This window comes from Epargyreus clarus, unplaced genomic scaffold, assembly GCF_041222505.1.
Source record: "Epargyreus clarus isolate Ecla_fem2 unplaced genomic scaffold, WU_Ecla_fem_2.2 ptg000005l, whole genome shotgun sequence".
In the NCBI taxonomy this organism is placed as follows: Eukaryota; Metazoa; Arthropoda; class Insecta; order Lepidoptera; family Hesperiidae; genus Epargyreus; species Epargyreus clarus.
The window spans coordinates 14,697,692-14,722,348 of record NW_027332213.1 but is presented as its reverse complement, the minus strand read 5'-3'; the positions used below and the strand labels follow the sequence as shown (position 1 = coordinate 14,722,348).

The 24,657-nt window shown below is 38.1% G+C and overlaps 1 protein-coding gene across 1 annotated transcript in view; it reads right to left on the bottom strand.

Annotated features, from left to right (window-relative positions):
• LOC140742390 (synaptic vesicle glycoprotein 2B) overlaps positions 1-24,657 on the bottom strand; it is a 32,345-nt gene that overhangs the window by 1,301 nt on the left and 6,387 nt on the right. The window contains exons 2-10 of the mRNA XM_073073321.1: positions 20,756-20,848; positions 17,744-17,905; positions 14,789-14,956; positions 14,360-14,476; positions 7,118-7,347; positions 5,485-5,657; positions 3,606-3,843; positions 2,650-2,930; positions 1,297-1,424 (exon numbers count right to left, since the gene is read on the bottom strand). Coding sequence (XP_072929422.1) covers positions 1,297-1,424; positions 2,650-2,930; positions 3,606-3,843; positions 5,485-5,657; positions 7,118-7,347; positions 14,360-14,476; positions 14,789-14,956; positions 17,744-17,905; positions 20,756-20,848 — 1,590 coding nt within the window. The remainder of the gene's footprint in view (positions 1-1,296; positions 1,425-2,649; positions 2,931-3,605; positions 3,844-5,484; positions 5,658-7,117; positions 7,348-14,359; positions 14,477-14,788; positions 14,957-17,743; positions 17,906-20,755; positions 20,849-24,657) is intronic.

Genomic DNA, 24,657 nt, shown 5'->3' with positions numbered 1-24,657 from the left:
CGTTGACCCGCTAGTAGTGTTGTGCTAGCTTCGAGAGGAGGACGCGCTCGCGCTACTCGGTTTCCTGCAAGCTTCGTTACAATGGCGCATTGTAAAAACAAAATAGTACTAGAAAATGATAGTGATAACGAAGAAGAATACGGTGGTTCATATTTCGAAATCCCTAAGAAAAATCTTTGTAATTATATAAAATTTTGGTCTACCTTTATAATTACTATTTTTGACTTATGTGTAACACATTAAAAAGGCTCGGCTTGTGTTTATTAAAATTTAATAAAATTAATGACTCGATATTTTCTTTTCTTTTACTATCCCATCACTACAGAAATTACACTCTAGTGCGGTATCGGGCCTTATCGACCAGACATTTTTGATTGCTAATTTCTAATTTTCTATTTGGAGGAGCCAGGGGCGGGACTAATGTATAGACAAGTGATTCATGAGGATTTTAAAAGTATAAAAATTTATAATGTAAAATGCGCCTTGACTAAGATAATAGGGCTTCAATACCACCCAGAGGTGTCGGGTCGAAAAGGCCTGCCACGCACAATAAGAAAGTCAAGTGGATGCATTTTTGGACTGCCGTCGCACTAGCTGAAAGTTACTGTTTTTTTTTACGCAGCGAACGTGTTAAAAGGAGATTCAAATTCGTGAGTAGCTTTATTCGTCTGTGCAAATTTAGATGTCCAATTTTTTCACTGAGGAAAATCCTTAATTGTATAGATTTACTTTATAGACTCTATAAAATTAATTAATGAAATCCATAATCCAGCTCATTCTATTTTATTCAATCCCACCCTGTTTCATTGTAATGTATATATTCCTAACCCCTGTACGTATTTGAATTAGTGTGGAAGTGTGCGTCTGTACGAGTGTCAATGAGTGATAGTACGTTTGTGAATGAATGTGCTTGCATGCATTTGTACGAGTGTGTCAGTTAGTGGGCACGTGACTGAATGCGAGTGTGAGCATGTGTACGAGTGTGTCTGCACGTGTGCGTATGTGATGGAGTGTGCGTGCGTGCATGTGTACGAGTGCTTCTGTTAGTATGCGTACGCGAATAAGTATGAGTGTGTAGGTGTGTACGAATGTGCCTATGGAGTGCTTGTGGACGAGTGTGTCTGTGACTATGAGTGCGCGCGTGTAGACGGGTGTGTCTATAGACTATATCTATTCTGTCTATGAGTATGCGTACGTGACTAAGTGTGTATGCGTGTGGACGAGTCGGTCTATGAGTGTGCGTGCATGCGTGTGTTTATGACTATGCGTTCGTAAAAGAGTGTGTGTGTGTGTTACCGGCGAGCAGCGCGGCGACGGCGAGGAAGGGCGCGGGGCAGGAGTAGTCGAGCAGCGCGCCGACGGCCGCGTTGCTGAGCACGCCGCCCGCGCGCCCCCACCACGCGCCCCAGCACACGCCCAGACCGCTGCAACCACATAACATAAATTATTTTAAAATGTGGTAGAACATATGTTGTTTGACTTTGGAGGCATAACCGCCAAACTTATGAGCTACACCTAACAATAGCGTTAGGCGCAGGAAGTGATGCCTGCGCATGCGCAGACGCAGCCAGCGCATAGACGGTCTTGCGACATTAAGTTTACAAATGTAACTATGTACTTTGATAGAAAATCACCCCTGAGTTTAGCTGGTAGAGCATGCAAGAGCAATCGAATCAGCAACACGTTCCAATTAACGTCGCAGTATTAAGCGCAGCGCCCGCAGCCACCGCTATTTATCCCGCACAGCACACGCGAATGCGCATGCGAACGCGCAGGCGGAGCTTGTGTCTAAGTAAGTTTCTAAATTTAAATGTTTAGTAACAAACTACTTGAGTTTAACAGGTAGAGTGTGTCAACAGCACGTTTCTGTTTAGCGAGACACTAAATTTCTAAATTTAAATGTTTGAATAGAAGTACTTACCTGAGCTTCGCCGGCAGAGCATGTAGCAACAACCGAATCAGGAACACATTCCCATTAAGCGAGGCAGAGTTCAACGCAGCGCCGCAGCAACCGCTAACTGCAAGGCCCCCGCGCATGCCCACACGCAGCATGCGAGCGCGTCGCACGCGAGCGCGCATGCGGGTCTTATATTACTAAGTTTCTAAATTTTAATGTTTCGATAACAGCTCACTTGAGTTTAGCAGGTAGAGTGTGCAGTAACACTTGAGTCTATAGTGTATTCCCATTCAGCGAGACACTAAGTTTTTAAATTCATATGCTTAGACAGCAAATCTCACCTAAGTTTAACGGGTAGAGCATGTAACAATAACCGAATCAACAGCACGTTCCCATTCAGTGATGCAGCGTTCAACGCAGCGGGCGCAGCAACAGCTAAGTACCCCGCGCTGGCACACGCGCACACGCAGCAAGCCAGCGCGGCACATGTTAGCGCAAACGCGAGCGCGCAGGCGGGTCTTACGTTATTTAGTTTCGAAATTCAAATCTCATCTGAGCTTTGCCGGAAGTGCGTGCAGTAACAGTCGAATCAACAGTACGTTCCCACTCAACGACGCAGCATTCAGCGCAGCCGCCTCAGCAACAGCTAACTGCCCTGCGCCGGCACATGCGCACACGCAGCACGCGAGCGCGGCACACGCGAGTGCACAGGTGAAGCTTACGTCACTAAGTTTCTAGGTTTAAAAACATACCTAAGCTTCGCCGGAAGCGCGTGCAGTAACAGTCTAATTAGTAGCACGTTCCCGTTCAACGACGCAGCATTCAGCGCAGCAGCTGCAGCAACCGCCAGTTGCCCAGTTCCCGCGCATGCGCACACGCAACATGCCAGCGCAGCACATGCGAGAGCGCATGCGAGCGCGCAGGCGGCAGCGGCGCGCTGCACGCCGCGCGCGCCGCCCCGCGCGCACAGCACCGCGCACGCCGCGTTGCCCGCCACGCAGATCGCGCCCACTATCAGCCCGGATGTAAACACCTGCGAGCATATCAAATCACATTTAATATATTTAGATCAAGTCAATTACAAATCCAAACTAAGTCCAATGAAATCAAAATAAAATCAGATCAAATGAAATGTAATAAAAATATTTTATTCGAAGTGTGAAAGGTGGTAGAACCCTCTGAGACTCGACTCCGGCGGCACCACCATCACACCTATTTTTACCTTATAACAGCAGCATTAAGCACTGCTGTGTTCTGGTTTGAAAGGTGTAGTAAGGGAGACACACTTTTCCGAGGCATTCCAGCTTAGTTTTCAGGAGTAACGACGCATCTGTAGCTGACCTCAGATAGAAATCTAATCCTATCTAAAGTTGATTACAAATGTCCATGAGCGGCAGTAGCCACTTTCCATAAAATAAACAGTTTTAATATACAAGTACGAGTAATTTAAATACTTAAATTAAATATTGTAAATAGAATGCAATAAATAAGAAGATGATAAGGCAATAAAGTTGTAGCAATAAAACAAAAAATTCTACAATATTTTTTATCTTGGGGGCATAATTTTCTGCTTGTTCGAATACTTTCAACTTTATCAAACAATCGACTCACGTAACAATTCGCTAAAATCCCTCCAATATCATCATGCCTATTGTGAAAATCACCTCTTTTCAAAGCAATCACTTAGTACAAAATTCTTTAACCTTACCGCATCATCAATATGCTCTTCACACTTCTCATCTCCCCGCCTCATATCATGAACATCCAGAACCGTGTTATTATATTCCACGTCTCTGTACATATCGTACGACTTGGGCAAGTCTCTCCAGGCGGTGTTAGTGGCGTTGAAGAGCTTAGCTTTCTCTGGTAGCGCGAGCGTAGCGCTGCAGTCCTTGGTCTGCATGCGCAGGAGCAACTCCGGGATCCAGAGGTTTAGGCCAAAGCCGCTACAGACAAAAATATAAGCTGTTCTGTACATCAAATTGGATTATCAGCGATTTCAGATTATTTGCTTTGCCTGAATTTGTATGCTTGTTTGAATAAGGGCTCGTACACAAAACTGCGATGCGACGTCGCATCGTAAAAATCTGCGAGCTCCTTTGACGCATCGCAAGAACTTGCGAATTAATTCGCATCGCACATTCCTGCGATGTTTCGTCACACTTGTTGACGCCATTTTTAGTTCGTTATGAGACAGAGTGTGGGTAAGACGTACATACCTGTATTTGTTGGGTGGGAAGACGTATACTTTAATGTAAAGAAATGACAAAGTACGTCGTTGTCTTTTTTATATTACTGATTGAGGAGCGCCCTGTTCTTTGGGAAACTAAATATAAAATAAACGATATATGATAAATGGATGAACCCAAAATTTTCTTTGTTACTCTTTCCTGTATCTCTTAAGCAATAACAAAAGTGCACACTTCTTTTTACGATCAATACGAAAATACGTTCCGTACGGTTGACGGTTGTCGAAAGAATGGTCACCCTGCGAGACGCTATGCCGCACGATATCGCATCGCAGCAATTCGTGTCGCAATTTTCTGCGTTGCGAATTCGCATCGCGTCGCATCGCAGTTTTGTGTAAGAGCCCTAACAGCAAAATTCATTTTCCTTATATTATCTATCTAAAGTATCTGTGTAGTCGGTAGACCGAAATGTATACAAAAATGTAAGGGGATTTTGACGAGGAACATTTAGGATACTGTAATGAGGGATGAAGATTGATTTTATCATAAATATATTTAGTATATTCGTTCCAAAAAAGCGATATTTGGAAAATGTTAAATTTTATTTAAAAGATACAACGAAATCATTGGTTTAGATTAAAAAAATACTTCAATTTTATATGAAGGCAAAGCAGTTTAAATTTCTTAATATGCGTAAATGAAAATATCGCTACACAAAGACAATTTGTTGATCAAGGCCTTACTCCTCAGTTGAACATTTAACAGCCTAGTTGCAAACTAAATAGAATAATTGTCCCTCGCAGAATTGATTAGATAATGGTACTGGCTTCTTCATTTTTAGTTTTTTAGTAAATTACCGATTTTTAGTTGACCTAAGCCTTGTAAATGATTACACGCAGAGAGTCTTAATCCCCTGGCAACAAGACAAAATTAAGATTTCTCTTCTATTCTGGTATGTTTTGTATTCGTCTTTATGTGTCCATGTTATTCATGTAACAGGGAATCCTATGGTCTATAAGGGAGGTAGAAACTATGTTTCATTGTCAATTCATTACTGTCCTACTTCTGGATCATTCGAGAGGAGCCCTGTGTCGCGCTCCTCTCAAAGGGTCTAGGCCATAGTTCACCAAGTACAAATTGATAGACTTCACAACCCTTTGTGACCTCCTTTCTAAAGATCTCAAATCAAATCAAATCAATTTTTTTTATTCAAAATGGGTTCTTTACAGAGCACTTTTTGAATGTCAAACTACCACCACTTCACAAGGTGTTTCGTTATGGAGAAGAAGTGTCATGCGTGTGAATTACCTCACGATGATTTCCTTTACCTGCTTCGTTAAAGCAAGCGATAATTACTTTCTATAAACTGTCTATATTTTCATCAGTATAAGAACTTACGCAGCCATATTAGCGAAGAAGACGAACAGGATCAGGCTGGACTTCATCGCATAGGCTTTGGAGACGAACATCTTAAGGTCCTTTAGTACGCTGATGAACAGAGCCTTCGTTCTGCTCTGCTCGCCGTTCGCGGACTTCACCACGAAGATGTTTTCTTCAATAAGCTTTTTGATCTGGAAATACACCATGTATCTAAATTATGAACAGGTATGGAGTTTATTGCTTCTTCTTCTTCACAGAGTAATATATTCCGAAGGTACGTTGGTGATGAGTGATGACTTATATAAGAATTAATGAAATGAAATAATTAATTAATATAATTATTAATTTCCTTAAATTAAAAAAAAAAATTAAAGCTCATATTTAGTTGAATTTTTCTGCACAAATTCGATTAAAATACTTTTATTTTGGAGACTAGGTAGAAATAATTTGTTTGTTAAATGTGCGTATATTGGCAAAAAGCTGGATAAATTTTTGACACACCTTAAAATTCTTGATATTTGACCAGTTCTTAGTAGTGGAATGTAATGGCTAATAGATTAAAGTGATCCAGTGATTTAGTGTAATATTTTCACTCATTTTGGTTCATGAGATCGTGTTCTTAAAAAGTGTTCAGCAATGGCAAGGGCAGACAGAAAATATCATCTTGCTGAATAAGTGCTAAATTTCACTCACGCTAAAGTCATTGAGATCGCCGTTCTCTTTCTGTATATCAGCAATTTCGACGAAATTCCGTATAAACTGAATTATCTGAATAAACCTTATCTACGCCTTATCTGAATAAAAAGGGTATTCTCAATATGTGCGCCAGGAGAGAACTTTACTATGCCTCGATTGTTAAAAAAGTTATGTGGACCAAAAAGCCCAAGTATCTTTTTGAGAAACTCAACTGGACGAAGGACATTTCCCAACGAAGCATTCGGTCTAACGCACAAACCCTCTTGCAAATACCAGCACACAAAACCACGAGATATAGAGGATGTTTCAAGTTCGCTGCAGCGAGAATTTGGAACGACTTGCCACCCCCTATGAGACAACACATGTCTATTAAATGCTTCAAAGCAAAATATAAATTAGCTCTGCTAAAAAGGCAACTCGCTGCAGAAAACCTGAAACATTCCTACCACAAATCCCTGAGCCTAAAAAAGTTTTTCGAAACTAATTAGTAAGCCAATGCAACCAATTAGTAACAATACTTATATTTACACACACATACTTACACGCACACACACACACACATACACTAACACGATATTCTTAGTCCATAAATTAATTGTTATTATTTTTATATCTTTCTGTCTGTTTTTTTTTTTGTGGATGGCTTTATGAAAATTTGTCTATCGGTAAATGGGGACCGCTTACTTTTAACTCCCTAATAATATCTTTGGGAGTAGGGAGTGGCTGAAAAACAGCGCTGCGCGGGATTTCTATCCCGCGTTAGCTAAAGCTGAGCCACTTCCTATTGCCCCAGCGCATGTTTGTTAAAAAAAAAATATATTTGTTATGTATCGTATTCTATTGTTTTATTCATGTGTATGGCAATAAATGATTATTATTATTATTATTATTAAACACATCATACAAACAAGCAAGCAAGTCACATCCTGCTAAACCAGCGCAACACTCGACTCACCCTAAACTCCGCAACGCCCGTGTTCCTCCGGTGTATGTTGGCGAGCAGCGCGAGGGCGCGGTCGGCGCGGCGCGTGGCGGCCAGCAGGCGCGGGCTCTCGGGCAGCAGCAGCAGCCACGCGCCCGCCAGCAGCCCCGGCGCGCTCAGCAGCGCCACGTACAGCCGCCACGAGTACAAGGGCAGGAGGGAACGCTTGCTCATGTTGTACGGGATTATCAGCCACGCGATCGCTGGAATAACGTTTGGGCTGAGCTTTGGTTCGGTCTTGTTGTGGAGTTGTGACTGTCACTTGCGGACTAACGGGGGAAGATGCGGAAGAGGCTGTGCGCTCAAACGTCCACAAGTTCCCTTGTAAATTTGGATAAACTTCTTAGACTAGGGGTCTCATTCAACTTTCTACCCCGGGCCCCATTTAACATTTCCACCATCGAACAGGTAATCACCTTTGTGTTTTAAGTTATGTACGAATAAAAATAATATTTATCTCTTGTTTAAATGGTAAAATCAAAATTCGTAAGCCTGCACGTCTAAGAGTTTTTAAAAACCCTTCTCAAAAGTGCGTGAAATTTACCAATCCACACTTGGCCATCATCCAGCGATAGGCCTAAATAGCTCTAACTTTAAGAGGAGACCCATGTCCAAAAGTGGAACGGTAATGGGTTGACGACGAAAACACACATAGTATTCACTTAGGTTACTAGGCAATTGTAGTGACATTTACATCAACTTACTCCTCCCATTACCCAAGAGCGTGTTTAAGTCGCATTCTACTGATTTTCTCTGCACTATCTTGTACAAAAGCCTTTCAAGTTGACCCTCTTAGCACCCAAGTAACGGACAACTAAGCGAAATCAATAATATTATTCCATACATCAAAACCAACGTTTCTCTTACACAATGATTTAGATTTGTATAGACAGACTACTAAAAGATTTCACTTTTATTTATACTAGTCGTTGTAGAAGATTTGTAGAAGATTTGTAGCCTATAAAGTTCATTAATAAAGCTGGGAAGCATTAATTATATTATTATATTTAGTTTGTGCAAGTAAAAGTGGAATCGGAAATATAGGTACTCGTATTTCCATTTAACAAATGCATCAATAGTTTTTTAATCTTTATATCTTCCGCAATTTTTGGAATTACTCAAATAAATCAATTTAATTTTACTCTAGCCGTGGGTAGTACTGTGGGCACTTCACCCACATTAACATATTGTGTGTTTGTGTATGTGTAATATAAGAAATGAACTAAAAAAACATAAATTATATTAATGTGGGTGAATTACCCACAGTACTTTTTCCACTCAATGTCAATGGGCGAACAAAAGAAATTATTTTTTCTTTCGCCTATTTTATATATTTATAAAAATATAAATAAAACTTTTTGGCTGTAATGTCAAAATACTAATAGCATAAAATTTTTTGTCCGTCTATCATCACTAGGTAACTTAGACTAGGTACTTTTATTTTATAAAAAGATCATACAAATCAGGCATCGCTCTACATATTGCTATTGCAAATAGGCAGGTGAATATTGAACAACTTAGGCTAAAGAGGCTAGAGGCAACGGGAACTCAAATAAAAACTTGATTTATCACTCCTTGTCTTTTAAGGCAATACCGTTAGGGTGGACTGGAATTCATAGGATCAGTTAAGTCCCAGATTTTCTGTTTAACATGTACTGACTTATCATCAACCAATTACTGTCCCACTGCTGGGCACGGGTGTCGTCTCAGAGCGACAGGGGGTCAAAGAGTCAAGCGAATTAATAGACTTTACATACCTTTTTTTTAATAATTCTCAGGCTTGTAGGTTTTATGACTTATTACGGTTTTATAACCTAACCTCAGGAGCATTTTTACCACGCTTTTTTTCTACAGATGCGTCACTACTTTTTGTTTTGAAAACTAAATTATAACGGCTTATCTAAGTGTTCCACCTTACCAAAAATTTCAAACCTGAATTCAGTAGCGCTTAACATTGCTGTTATCTGGAGGCACGGCAGTGCCTCCGCCAAGTCGAGCCAAAGCCAAAAAAAGCGGCACGGCCGTAGCATACTTTTCTCGAAGCAATTCGGCCCATTTTCGACCTCCTGTAACTTCGTTGCATATGAAGCTAGAAGCCTGAATTTTCAGGAGCCAAGCAAGCTTTGTGTAGACACGGTATATTTCAAATTTCATTAAATTTGAACCAGTAGTTTAAGAATTACAAGTAGTCAAAGTTCGTAATTTTGTCACTCACTCACTGACTGACCGATCATCAAAAGTTTAAGGCACTTCTAGCAGACATAGAAGGTTGAAATTGAGAATACAATTAGTGTTTAGTATATAACTCATGGGAAAACTAAAATATTTTGCAATTTCTGTCCAGTTATCTAGATACACCAACTACATTAAATAACTTTGTATCCTATATAAGTTATATAGGATGACAAAGTTACATTTGCAGTTAATGAATCTGTGTTTCTGTCCGCGAAATGTACGAGTAGTAGGGGAGCCCATGATGTTAAATGGGTTGAAACTCGAGCGTCGATAGGACCTATACGATTGTGTAGATTACACGTTAGAGTGAAGAAAAGGTTGTGTGATATTTTTCGATTCACCGTGGGAATAGTTTCTAGACGATTCGAAAGATGTAAAAAGCAGAGTCAGACATACTCAAGGCGCGGCAGGTTAGTGATAGAGTATATATCTCTGATGCCGGAAATATGTTTATCTGCTAGTTTGCATATTGGGGCAGCCATACGAGAGGTAAAAATGGAAAAAAAGTAACCAGCGCATTCGATTTTCAAAGGGGATATGAAGTTACCCCAGATGAGTCGCCCATTCGAAAGACTGACGATCCGATTCGAAAGACTGACAGTGACTCTTCGAAAATGCAAAAAAAATCGTTATCATGCCACACTAGAGGGCGTAAGATTATTATACAGGAAATTCCAGCTGATGTTTTACTTATCATAACCCTTCATCTGACGATTTAGTGGAGGGATTTTTTATACTGACGATTTGAAAAAAAAAAAATAGAATGAGAATATATAAAGAATAATGTATTTTCCATAAAATTTGCCTTTTCCTTTAGTTTGTTGTACACCATTACTTTCCAGGGATCCATGCTAATAAATGGCGCTATCAGATAGTGCATATTTTCTAGCATTATTTCCTTTGTATTAAAAAAATTACCGCACTCGAGTATGTCCAGGTATAGATTTTTTGCAACCTTATTACTCCCTAACGCCGCCCTCAAACCATCAGATTATAAATTTATTGTTTTCAGCATGTAATTAAGCTACTATAGATAATACGATTTTTTATTAATAGTCTGATGGACTTCCCTGGTTGAACCACCAAATGGATAGTTTAAGATACTCTATAGGATGTAAGGTATCTCCCATATCTTAATCTGCCGCGTTCGAGTCACTCTCGAAATCCCGTCTTGGGCTCCCCTACTATTATAGGCGCCGTCAATTGTTTTTATTCTCGAGACAAAAGACGTTTTCAATTCCAACTTCAATTTAAATTCAATTCAAATAATGGGTGAAGTGCGAATCGAACTCGTACACTGAGGGTTCCGTACCACAAAAATATTTGTTTATTTTATTTTTATTTTTACTAATTGATGTTATAGCAGCCATATAATGCATTGTGAACATTTCAAATGAAAAACGCTAAAAAATAGCAGGTCCTTATATGTTTGTCTCTCTAGTTCCTGGACTAAAAAAGGGTTACGATATCCCGTGCCTGTCGTAAGAAGCGACTACAAGGGGGCTTCCGGAGTTGGGAGTGGCAAGAGGGAGCTCGAACCGTCCAATAAGTGTCCCCGGGAAGGACGGCGGTATGTGTAGTCGCATACCGTCGTGAACACCGGATAGTTTAGGAGGAGCGAAAACTGTTCTCCCAGGGCAGAGCTCGATCGGGGCATCGCGCTTAAAGGACTTCTGTTACGTTCAGTCGGAGATCCCGGAGTTCTCCAACAAACGTTGAGGACGGCCACCGGAGGATTTTAGTGCGGCTAAAGTCCCACATAACCCGGCGTCACTCCCACGTCGTCGAGTACCTTTTGAAGATTTCCTCCTCATAAAGAAAAAGAAGGTCCTTGTATGGCAACTCTCCTTTATTTGAAAGTTTTTCTTTTTACTTTTAGTACTTATTGTTAAAGCGGCCATCATTATACATATTCCGTAAAAAATTTAAATTTCTATCTATTAACGTTCCAGAAATAGAGCTCTATGTCAGACAGACAAACGAACAGCTTAGAAATAGGGTTCCGTTTTTACCCTTTGGGTATGGAACCCTAAAAAGTTATATAATATCAAAAACATTCCGAATTTCTGACAAATGTCATGAGAAAAAAACTAGATGTTACGGCTAATGTGCCTAAATCAGTTAAAACGCAGATTAGCTTGTCCATTACCTAAAGTACAAAACGAGATTGTATTAATTTTCACCCCTTGACGTCGACCCGTGCATGCCATGATGCGTCGTCGTGTCATGAATTTACGACAAACATTGTATATTTTCACGAAACAATATCGCTTTGCGGCACGATGTCGCTATGTGTCACGATACGTCGTCGTGTCGTAAAAAGGCATGTGTTTTAGCCATAAGAACAAGTCTGAAAAGATGTTTCGAATTTTAACTACATAGTTAATCTGCATATTTTCTAGCTAATCTTAAGATTGCCTAGTTAATGTGTATGCAAACGTATTCTACAATCTAACGGTAACATACACAAAATACAATAACTGTCGTGAGGTAAAGCAACTGTCGCCGTATTATAAAATACTCGTAATAATAAGTTTGTTTCCAAGGAAACAAGTGTTTAGGCAAATTTCGGCCTTATTGCGCTTAAATAAATGTCTGTACGAAAATAAGCTTACATATAAAAAATTACAATGTTCACAATGGAAAATCCCTAATAACTTCTAAACGGATTACCCTTATTACACAATTCCTTTTGCCCTATCCGTTTTAGACCTAAATCTACCAAATGGCCTTAAAGACAAACCAATATCTACACAAACAAAAAATCATGTCTTCAACTTACGTAATATTACATAAATTTAGTTAAGTTCGTTTCAAATTATTCGAAATAAGAAACTGTTATATAAATCGAGCTTAGATAGCCACTTTATAACATATTCTTGCCATGATCACCAAAAATATCAGCTCCTAGTGGCTCGGTACAACAGCAAATACCGACTTACCTCCCTAAAAAATGGATAGCTATAAAAAACGAAAATGCACAGTTTAATGTTGAATTTAAACAACCGTCCATTGCACAATTAGGGTATTTTTTTTTGCTCCATTGCTCGTACAAAACAAACATAATAGTTATATATAAAATGATATTGTTCGGTGAGCTAAGTTTTAAATAGAAGTGAATAAAAATATAGTCTAGCTGAAAATATGTATTATTAATATACTCTGGAAATATTAATTCTAAAAATAACCACAGGTTGAATGCAGAAGACAAGTGCAGACTAATAATTTAAGTATGAATTTGTTAGCGGTGAGTAAACTTACTGAAAAAGGATTTACTGTTAATTTCTTGAAAAACGGTTGCACTATTAGTAACTCTATGGATAATATCATCGCAACTGGCCACAACGTAAATGGTATATATAAATTTAAACAATTTGTCAAATTACCGATATGTAATTTGACAATGTCAAATAAATATTGGCATAGAAGACTAGCCCATATTAATCCGGAATATATGCGAATTTTAAAGAATATTGTGACTGGTCTTGATAATGTGAACATTACGACGGATATTACGACTAGTAAGAAACCATTTCCAAACCTCTGAACGCGAACGAACGATATACTGGAGATCGTACATACAGATTTATGTGGTCCCATGGAAGCTACTTCACTCAATGGTTCAAGGTACATGTTATTATTTATCGACTATTATTCTCGAATGACACGATGAATGTTTATTTTCTAAAACATAAGAGTGAGTCTTTAAGAAATTTCAAAAATATAAAGTGTTGAAAAGGGAACTAGCAAGTCGAACAAATGTATGAGATCAGATAGTGGGACGAAATTTTGTAATAGAGCTTTCAATATTTTCTTGTCAACAAATGGAATTCTACATCAGAAGGCGATACTATATACCCCTAAACAAATTGTTGTGGTTGAAACAGCTAACAGAACTATTATTGTAAATGCGAGAAGTCTAAAACGAATGTTATCATTATTAAATAAATATTTCATTTCATTTCAGAAGTCAGAAGTCTATTATAAATTGAAATGAATTTGAGCAAGAGCAGTAAATACTGTGGTTTATGTCAAAAACCGGAGTCCGACGAAGTCAGTGAAAGATTACCAATGATTTTTGTCAGATATTCAGAAGAAAGTAAGGGATGTCGATTATTATTTAAATCACAATCAGTAGAGATGTTTTTTCCTGAGGATACCTAATGGGAATAATTTCAGTTGTCAAAATAGTAACTTTTTTAGATTTAATTTATTGTCATGTTCGAATGAAAGTGATGATGAATGGCAAGATTATTTACATAACTACAAAGAATAACTACAAAAATTTAATTGGCTTTAAAAAATCTGTTGTTGAGATTCAACTAGTAGAAGGTACCGGAAAGGAAAAGAGTAGAAATATCTACAAAAAGGAATGAGATGCCATCAAAAACAATGCTTGTAAAAAGATCCAAGTCTCGCCATTCAGTTCTTCTACCGTAAAAAGTTTTGAGATCTATGTAAAACCAAGCCGGTAAATGTATGCAGTCCCTACTTAAGGGACCTTCTGTCTTAAGGTATTATCTCACTATCTAACCTAACAACATCTCATGGGACCATACCAATATTAAAAATCTTTTATGTTCTAAATAAATTGACGTGGCAATCGTACTAATGTCACCTGTGTGATGCGATATGATAAGATGAAAACACAATGTGACTTGCAGTACGATTGCCACGTTAATTTATTTAGAACATAAAAGATTTTTAATATTGGTATGGTCCCATGAGATGTTGTTAGGTTAGATAGTGAGATAATACCTTAAGACAGAAGGTCCCTTAAGTAGGGACTGCATACATTTACCGGCTTGGTTTTACATAGATCTCAAAACTTTTTACGGTAGAAGAACTGAATGGCGAGACTTGGATCTTTTTACAAGCATTGTTTTTGATGGCATAAGACTAAAGTAGGTATAGCAGGTGCCTTCATCGGATCATAAGTTTCTATCACCTTAATTTATATTATTATATTGTAATATTTACCTGGTAATATAAGCCAGGCTGCTACAAAACTCATGCCGGTGATATTTAGGTACAGCTGCCGTTTCTTCACACCCACTAGATCTGAGAGGTAGGTGAACACCAGGGTTGAAGGTGCACCTGAAAATGAAACTTTATTAAGACCTACAACGTGTTTTTGAACTAGAATTGTTATTTGTGTTCTCGCCACTAACTGCTAGAAGAGTAGAAACTCTCTCTTCCTGTGAACTTCTAAGAAGATCCCATGATCTTATGATGATGAACAAACTCATGGTTTGTTATTATCACCGTGTATAATCATTGGTAGTATACCAATGTGTCGTCGACGTATTTACGAAATTAGCCTCCGGAGTCGAACCATAAAGTCTACCGGCTTCAACTTCAGTCTGACCTATGATCACACACTTGAACATCCATTGCAAAAGATCTTACCAATCAAAAACCCGTTGATAGACCTCGCAGCGAGCAGCACCCGGTAGTCGGAAACGGTGCTCTGGGCCAGCAGGATGGCGGAGTCTACCAGTAGCGTCAGACTCAGGATGTTCCGTCTCCCGAACACGTCGCCCACTATGCCCCAGAAGAACGCGCTGGCTACACCGCCTGGGAAGAAAGGTTTAAGTATGTTATAAAGTATTATTTCAGTACATGCCTCACTATTCAAGGAGATTAAATATAAGGTTAAAAGAAGGGATAGAAAGATTGTCATAGAAAATTCACTAATAATATCTAATTACTCAAAGGACATTTTGATTCCTCGGGCGTTTTTTATAAACATAAGTAAAGTAATCCAGTGTCATCCTAGTTCACATAGACACTATCTTGGATTGATAAATGTTTGACATAATATATTTGAGAGCAACTTTTTAGTAATTAATAAAAAAGTGGGTTGAAGTTCGTATTTTTTTTTAATTTTTGTTCGCCATCACGTTTAAGCAGCTATAGGCTAATGTTGGCCTAAAGTCGAGGTTAAGTTAAATTAAAACTCAGATCTGCAATTTGAATCCAGCAATTTGATTTATGGAATTAAATATGATCTATACCTTAAAGCCTTTTAGCTTAAAAATAACCAAGGATATTCGTGCGTTTCGAACACTAAAATTATTTCTTTTACAATATTTGTAGTACTAAATTTTTAATAATACAACTACAAAAATAATATTTGCCAGAATATAGAATTGACTACAAAAAGGCCACCCTAATAAGTTTATAAAATAGAGTATTACGTTTAATTCTGCGTAGAAACAATAATAAGGATGATATAATATCTACAAATCGAGATTAATTTTTCACGCCTCGGCGCTAAGAAGCCTGCCTATATAAGACAGTAATTGTATTTTAGAACCTCCTCAAAACGGTGGTGTGACGTTGTTAAACTGTACCAATTCTTATTTCACTACGACGTACAATAAGTATTATTAACCGTGATTGAACCAGTCATCGAACTAGGAAATGATCTCAGATTAAAAATAACGGAATTTATTTTTAACTCCACCTGTATTCCTGTATTATCGTCCTTATTATCGTGTATCCTTTTATTGTCGTCCCATTATTGTCAACCCATTATTGTCCCACTACTGGGCAGGGATCACCTCTCAGAGTGAGTTAAGATAGTCCACCTTTCTAGACAATATGTCTCATCGTCAACCCATTACCCATTGAAAAATCTGAGGTGCGATCCCTCGGACTCTAAAGAAACTAGTACTGTAGCGTATAATTTCCTTTCTTTGTCCTAACTTGGCTGCCACACTGCCGTGCGCCTTCAAGTAAATTTCGATCGAAATGATACGAGTTATCATTCGGCAAATATGGAATTACGTAGTCACTTACCTTACGAACAATATAGGCGCCATTTACATTAAACACGTAAATATTTTCCGCGTTTATCAGTAAATTTAGATCCAATTGATGGAACAAAAGCATTGTTTACTTTTACGACCAGCCAATAATTCCTTATTATCATGTTTAAACGATGGAACACTAATTTTTAAAACCACAAACGGCTCCCATAACGGTTACTTATTAGAATTAAGAATTGTTTTTATTGGACTGCCGTTGTTATTTAAAAGGGATTTTCCCGAAAATTGCGTTGTATTTTTTTTTTACGGAAGGAGTGGCACCTACCGCCAATGGACATCTGTAATCAACCCCGTAAGACCAGGGGCCTACCGGAAGTCGGCTATTAATGCGTGGCCACCTCTAAAAACTAAGTTGGAACACTTAACACTGCTGTTATTAGGCAGATACCTACAGTGTGGCTGTGGTGCCTTCCGAGTCGTACCCAATGTATAGTCCGCCTAAAACTATTAGTCCGCTCTGAATATAGAAATGAATCGCGTCGCCATAATAAATTGTATGACTGCACTTGCTCGCAACAACTTCAAAGCGGACTAGCAATTTGGCGCGAACTATACTCGTATTTCTGCCAATAACAACAGTGTTAAGCTTGTGTTATGGTTTCAAAGTAAGGTAGACAATTATACGAAGCGTTACAACTTAGTCCTGAAGGGTAGCAGCGCAGCGTGGCCGAGCTCAGTACCCTTACCATGAGTTTTTACGTTTTGACAGATATGACTGTTTTGGTATTTATTTACGTATTGGCCCATACTATATCCAAGTTCGTATATAATCCGCTAGGGGCGCTGATTGGAAAATTGTATGGGCAAATACGTAAACAAATACCAAAACAGTCATATCTGTCAAAAAGGCAAAACTCATGGTAAGGGTACAGATAGGACTCTTTAACTCTCTGAGGACACAACACATGGGCTGTTCGTTTGTTACATATTACCTTCATACTTCCTGTAGTTTTCGCTTATCTGTTACACTGTGCTTACTTTCAGGATATTGTCAAATGGCTTTTATTGATACAAATAGAGAAAGCTCGTATGACGTCGTCCATCCATCAACATTGTATTGTGACACGTGTGACGTCATAATTGTGGCTGACTGAAGCAATTATATTATCACGATGCATTACAAACAGAACGGAGTTGGGTAGTTGTAATATGTACTCACTCAATGTACTTCCTGTTGTCTGAGTGTAACTGGTTTTTCAGCTGAAACAGAAACTGAACCATCTGTTTCAGTGCTAGTTTCGGCCAATATCAAATTGGAAACGGCTCTCAGAAATATCAAAATATAGACATTTTCCTGGATTACTAGATTTCTGCTGCGGCTGAATCTTCTGTTACCTTGTATTTAAACTCACAACTCATAAACGCCATATTGATAAGCCCGGCCTGGTAGGTGGTGAGCTGCAGCTCGCACCTGGCAGCCGGTAACGCGTACGACATCACGCAGTTCTGGATGCCAGACGTGAAGAACGCCAACACATACGCCCCGAGGACACTGCGGCTAGAACTTCTGCATCCTGGTATTTAAACTTACCACTCATAAACGCCATGTTGATAAGGCCCGCCTGGTAGGTGGTGAGCTGCAGCTCGCACCTGGCAGCCGGTAACGCGTATGACATCACGCAGTTCTGGATGCCAGACGTGAAGAACGCCAGCACGCACGCGCCGAGGACACTGCGGCTGAAACTTCCATACCCTGGAAAAAATGGTGTAATTAATTTTTGAAGTTGTTCTTGTTGGGACTTTGGGAAAAGAAGTTATACCTTTTGGGGAGTTTACAAAATGTAGAGAGGGTATTTTCATAAAACCGACATAAAATCGACACCATAAAATTGGCTATTAAATATCGCAAGTTTTGTACAATAGGCTACTAATGAAATAATTTTAAGTTAAAAAAAATTAAAACAGAATAGTTTTGTAATATATTTTCATAATCAATTTCCTTTCTTAGGCGGCGGTGGTGCCTTAGGAGTCAAACTACAAAATTCTACTACTTCCCAGTTTTGGGTATCTGTGTGTCTCATATAGAAAATATTATTGTGTGACTATAAGTAATGAATAACGTAAACTTCCATAATAATAAATGTTTTGTTTTACGTAAACTTCGTAAACCTCACAAATAGTCTACAAATCTATCGTTATTATAATGAGTATGAACAATAACACGATTATCGGAGAGATAATATTTATAATATCGGTAGCATTGTCTCAGGCACTGTTGATGTTTGCAGTTCTCCTACCACGAGTTATTATTCCTATTTCAATCGATAGACTCTATTTGTTTCACTGGCTTCAATGCGATTTTTGAAAGGGTTGATTCGTAAGGTATCAAACGTTTCAGTTTTAATGCCTGCTCAAGTATATACATGTAAATATGAGTGACCGATTTAAGTTTCGGTTTCGGTCTAAAAAGGGGTTTCGGCCGAAGTTAGGGTTTCGGCCAAAAATCGACCAAAACTTTCGGCTCAGCCGATATATACGTCCGTAAACTTTCGGGCATTCGTACTGCAGGCGTTTTTTGGCCCCTTGATCTTCAGTACTACCCACTAGTAATTTTGAACAAGTCAGTTTTTTGTTTATATTTTTTTTATTAAAGCAAATCAAATCAAATAGTTTATTTGTTAATAGATATAGTTATAACAAGGTGGTTTATATGTTACTGATAGCTCCATTATATCTAGTCATATTTGAAAACTTATCTTGATTAGTTCATATTGTGTACCCCTATTGCAAAGAAAATACATAAATAAGTAGAGGTAACATATCAAAATACTCGTATAACTTCAAAATTGTCCTAAATTCCAGGAAACCGTTTCACTACCGTTTACTGTTAAAACAGTTTCCGCTTTGATTTCAGCCGAAAACAGGACAAAAACCGAAGGTTCGGTATCAGTTTCGGCTGAAAAACCATTTTCGGTCACACTTATAAATCTGTGTCGATCACCGATTATTGCGAAGTAGTTTTATCCTACCTCTAAACTACTTAAAGCATAGAAATGTCAAACTATTTACAAGATAGACCACGTCATGATCGACGCATGTTATAACCACAGCAAATGCATGTATAACCATTAACCACCGTAACAATAATAGTTATTGTATGGGGTTGGTTGATACTTGTGGTCTTAAAAATAAAGTGCGCCCATGTTGCGTCATTCGCATGCAGTTGTAATGAAAATATTATGTTCAGTGTTATTCATTATGTTACATAAGACGTAAACTGATGAGTATGAATGTTAATTTAAGTTTAATTAACGTCTATCTAATTCTAACTCAACTTTTAATCAATTTGAAGTGAAATTGTTTATGAATTTTATTGATTTACAAGATTTTTATTTATTTCAATTGTCTTGTTTCTTTTTACTCAGGGCCAGCCCCTCATTTGCCCCTGCTGATCTCACCTTTACGCATTGTAATAAAGGGTTCATTTTGCTACTAGGCTGTCATATTCCTTAAAATTACAAAACTTCTTGTCAAAATAGAATGTCAAATTAAGGACAAAACTCTTTCTTCAATTTGACATTCTATTTCAATTCTATTCACTGTATATCTATTTTTTAAGTTATTATTTCAAAACATGTAAACGAAAAAAGTCTTCACCATCTTTACCTAAAGTCCGTATTATATATAGTTTAGTGCCCTCATTAATACAATGCATGGAAATATCATTATATTATTTTGAAATCTCCAATCAATATAGTTTCCGATGTTAGGTATCACTTTAATCCAAATATGAACGTGTCACGTACGTACGTTTTTGTCACATTCTCAACAGAAATGTCTAGTTAGCAACAATTTCTAATTGACGTAATGGTAGTAGTAGGTAATGGAGTTCAATGTAAGGCCCATACTTCTACACCGATACCATTTATATCTACAGACATTAGACGTGGCGTGTAAGTGCTTAAATATATGAGCGACACCGCATGCGCATCGGTCGGTGCAATTGTCGGCGGTCGTTGCAGACCGGCTTCGGTAGTAGTTTTTGAAGGTGGTAAATATTTACCATAAGGTGGACTGCCTGCTCGTTTTGTACTCCCATATTATATAAAAACATAGCCGCCAACGAGCGGTGACTGGTTATCAGCGACTGATAACCAGTCACCGCTCTGACTGTCGACAACGCTACTGCTCGTGTATTAGCTTTCTGTCGCTCGTCTGTTATGTGCCTTAGACAAAACCATTTTTCTATACAATATCACGGTCAGTTTCCGCGCGATCGTGCTACGGAAAATATAAACACGTTCAAACAGATTGTATAGAAAGTTATGATTTTATTTTGCCGCGAGCCGTCCGACACGTGTTTGAAGATATAAATGCACCATAACATTGGAAGCAAAGACAATCGCATCGAAGGATATAACTTTATATCAATTGAAATTGTGGTCAAATGTCAGCAAAAACTAAGAACTAATATTATACTTAACATTGTACTACACAAGGCAGTGATAGCTCAGTAGTTGAATCTTTAACCCAGGAGGGGTCGAAGGATCAAATCTCAGGCATGACATAAATAGATGATTATTAGTAGGTAATATCTACTTACCAGCAGCATCCAAAGCAGTTTCATAGTCAGCTATTTCTTGAACCTGTGCGCCGGGGGTGTTGTTTGTATCACTGCTCATCCCCCGATGGGTGGCTGTAACAAAGAGATCATCATGTTATACTTGTACAAATAAGTTTTTAGGCTACAAAAAATCAACGAAAACTGTTTTTTCAGACAAAACTGAAACCGAAAACGATTCTTACATTTCTGGACCAAATAGTTCACTTACGAATGTTTCGGCTGAGCCGAAACTTTTAGTAAATTTTTGGCCGAAACCGAAACCTCGGTCAGTCACTAAAAACATGCCGCCTATCGTGAGTACCGCACCATACCATTATATATAAGTAAAATGCATATATTGTAGAAAAAGATCACATATTAACTCATGAACAGGTCTACAAGAATGTCCGAACCAAAAGTGCTACAACAATAAATCGTACTAAATTTGCATACCGTACCGATGTAATTTGCTTAAATGACTCGATAAAAGTTAAAGATGATATTTTGAGTAAATAAATAATACAAATTTTAAGTAATTAAATAAACCAGTTAACATTACTTATATATCTATTTCTAACATATTATGTATTTTTAAAGATGGAATATGGCGACGTGAACTTTCGAAATCTATTCCATAGCCTAAACATCCTAAAATAATACAAAACCAATAAACAAGTCACATTAGATAAACGCACAAACATTTGACCCAAATGTGCAAAGAGAAACGCAACTCTTCCTTCCAGGAACAGCATCCGAATTCTAACAAATGAAATAGGCGTGGGAACCGAGCGAGGCGGACAAAGAAACTGGGGATCAGATAAAAGTCCAAGAACTGCTAACTTGCCTTTTCCTTCCCGCGAGAATTGCCAGGAAGTACGCGGCCGAATCCATTGGCAGAACTAATCGAGTGGTTGATATTGCACGGTGGTATATTGTTTTGGGTGGAATTTAGGTTTCTCGGTGCTTTAATGGTGAAGGAAATTATAGTGGGGAAACCTGCAAACCTGAAAGACCTTTAAAAAAACCTCTCCAAATCCTTCTCATTCTGACAGCAGATCCGTGCAAAGCAGTTCGACGGCAAATCAGCCTCGTTTATAGGTCTATTTCTATATAGTTTATGAAACTTAAATTTCTCTGTGTATTTTTTATATGAATGCATTTCTGAACTCATGTTTTTTTAGTGCGTTTGAAAAATCAAACAAAATAGGCATTATTTCAGTATTTACGTCCGTACGTTATTACATACGTTACGTATATAAGTACTTTTTAGACTTCGTGTAGGCTTTGATTTATTGCAATTAGTTTAATATTTAATTCAGGTATTGTACCTTTAACCTAACAGGTTTTAACTAAGAACATTACACATATCGTCGGGAACTTAGCCCTTCCTGTGGTTACGGAAATGACGGCTGGACGCTCCCATTGACGGCGCTAATTGGCGAATTTACGTTTCGCGTTGTAATACACGTCACTGTGAACAAATGTTGTTTAAAGGCATTCCATTTCTTAATAATTCTCAACAGGAATGCGTCTTTAATTTTTGGTGGTATACTCGTCACACCTATCTTACATCCGATGTGTACGCTGTTGTTTGAAAGATAAAAAACATTTTTATAAGATTGAAGTAGCGAATGAGCATCCAGTTCACCCTTAAGAAATTCCGTATAGAACAGGCTGAATAAGGGTTTTACTTGAAGCCGATCACAGCCGCCGAGCCACTGCTAACTACCAAGATGGTCGCCTACTTTACAGTCTACAGAAAAGAAGTAAGTGTTGTACCCCCGGTTGAACCAGATTAGTTCTACCTCCCACCCGCATCGGCCATTTTAAGAAATATATGTTCCATTGTTTAATATACATAAAAATGTAATGAAATCATTAATATTTTATTATCACAATATTATAAATAGATTAATAGTATTTTTTAAGACAATGAAATAACGTTTCATTTGTGCACAATTAAACTTCCACATAGGAGGATGGGACGCCGGAAACGCGGCCGGGTGTTTCCATTGGCAGGGTTAATCTACTAATTTGACGTTTACGTTATACCACACTAACTCAGAAGTACATATAGGAAATGGCAAAGTATTTTGTATAGTTTGTTACAAAGTTTTCTAGTATATAAATCGTAGATACTTCAGTAAAAAAAGTAGAAAGAGGGCAGCCTCCTGAAAATAGCTTAAATAAGGTTTTTAGAATTCATTCAATTTGAATTCAGAAGTGGTAGGAAGATCATGAGAGATCCTAAGCATCATGGTACGAGGCTTATGTTCAGGAACGACTAGTGAAAGTTTTGTTAGTCTCTACGATATGAGAGGCATTCTTATTTAATAAGGGCACTAAAGAGCTGTGCTTAACTATTCCTGAACTAAGTCGGACAGTCACATATTTTGGCTGCCTCTTCAAACACATCTCATCGCTGATATCATACAAAAATTGTTCGATTCCACTATCTAACTACAAATTATCATAATATAAAGAGCTCTACCTACATCTGATCTACCTATGACGGTAAGGCTCACGTAACCATGTAGGTATTACTCGACTTATGTAGTAAGTTGTCATTTCTCGAAACAATGTCTATAATATTTAATCGTTAGAAATATTGCGACAATTCTATCGTAATTCTGTGACGCCTATAATTAAAACGATCGATTTAACCTATATATATGAAGAATGCAAAATTACATCAATAATGGTTTACTAGGAAAATCAGACGAGATTAGGTAATCTGTGGTAAAACATAAAGACGTGCTTATTTATAAATATTTTTTTAATATTCAGTTCTAGTTGTAGTGGTCAAAATTAGAGTCAAGTTAAATGAATTTTCATGTTGCCAAATTTTTATTGATAACTAAGGCAAAACGTTCATTGCTACTTTTTTTATAATCTAGAAGTAGCAAACGAACATACAGTCCACTTAATGGTAAGTGGCTACTGCCGCCCATGGACATCTGTGATCAACCCCAGACAAAGCCAGATTCCCAACTGACCGACCACAGATGCGCCACTACCCCTGATTACTAAGTTGGAATGTCTCGGATAAATCTGTCTCCCTTATCACACTCTTCAAAGCAGAACACAACAGCGCCTAACGCTGCTGTTAAAAGGCAAATATAGGTGTGGCGGTGTGCCGCCGGAGTCAAACCACAAAAGGTTCTACCACCTTTATATATACTATTGGCAGAACAACAGAGAATAATTTAGATATACCCACTGTAATTCGTATCATCGCAGTTAATTTAACCACATTTTTAAGCAACAACAATTTATTGAACCCATTAATATTTATAAAAATAGCGGATATAGAAAAATATTCCATTGTTTCAAAGAAATACTATGTGCGTACGATATAGTTCATAGAAATATGACGGAATGGTAGTGATTAGGTAATATAAACGAAAAAATGTAACATCCATGCATCCATGCAACAATGCAGGAATACTTAGTTATAAATCTAAGATTATTAAATAGACCTAAGTATAAACGCATCAATTAAATTTATTCAATACGTCCCCTTTTTTTCGTTTACATTATTTTCTAGTTGTTAGTCCAATTTTCAATATCACGTTTTATGATAATGAAAATATACTTTTCTAGGAAACACACACGCATTTATTCGGGACGATTTACTACAATTAAACGCTTTTTAATCGGCATATGACGACGACTGGACACTTCCCGCCACTCACCAAGAGAGGGCGCCACATATTTCTAAACCACGCTTTCGATGTTTTCTCAACATCTTGTACAACAAGCTCCAAAGTGAGACTATCGGATAACGGCCGCTACCTAGCCTGGCGGCAAATCTCATTACTCTTTGTCACCTTGTATGACCTTTGCCTAAGATATCAGTCGCAGATTGAAGGTGGTAGAACCCTTTGTGGTTCGACTCCGGC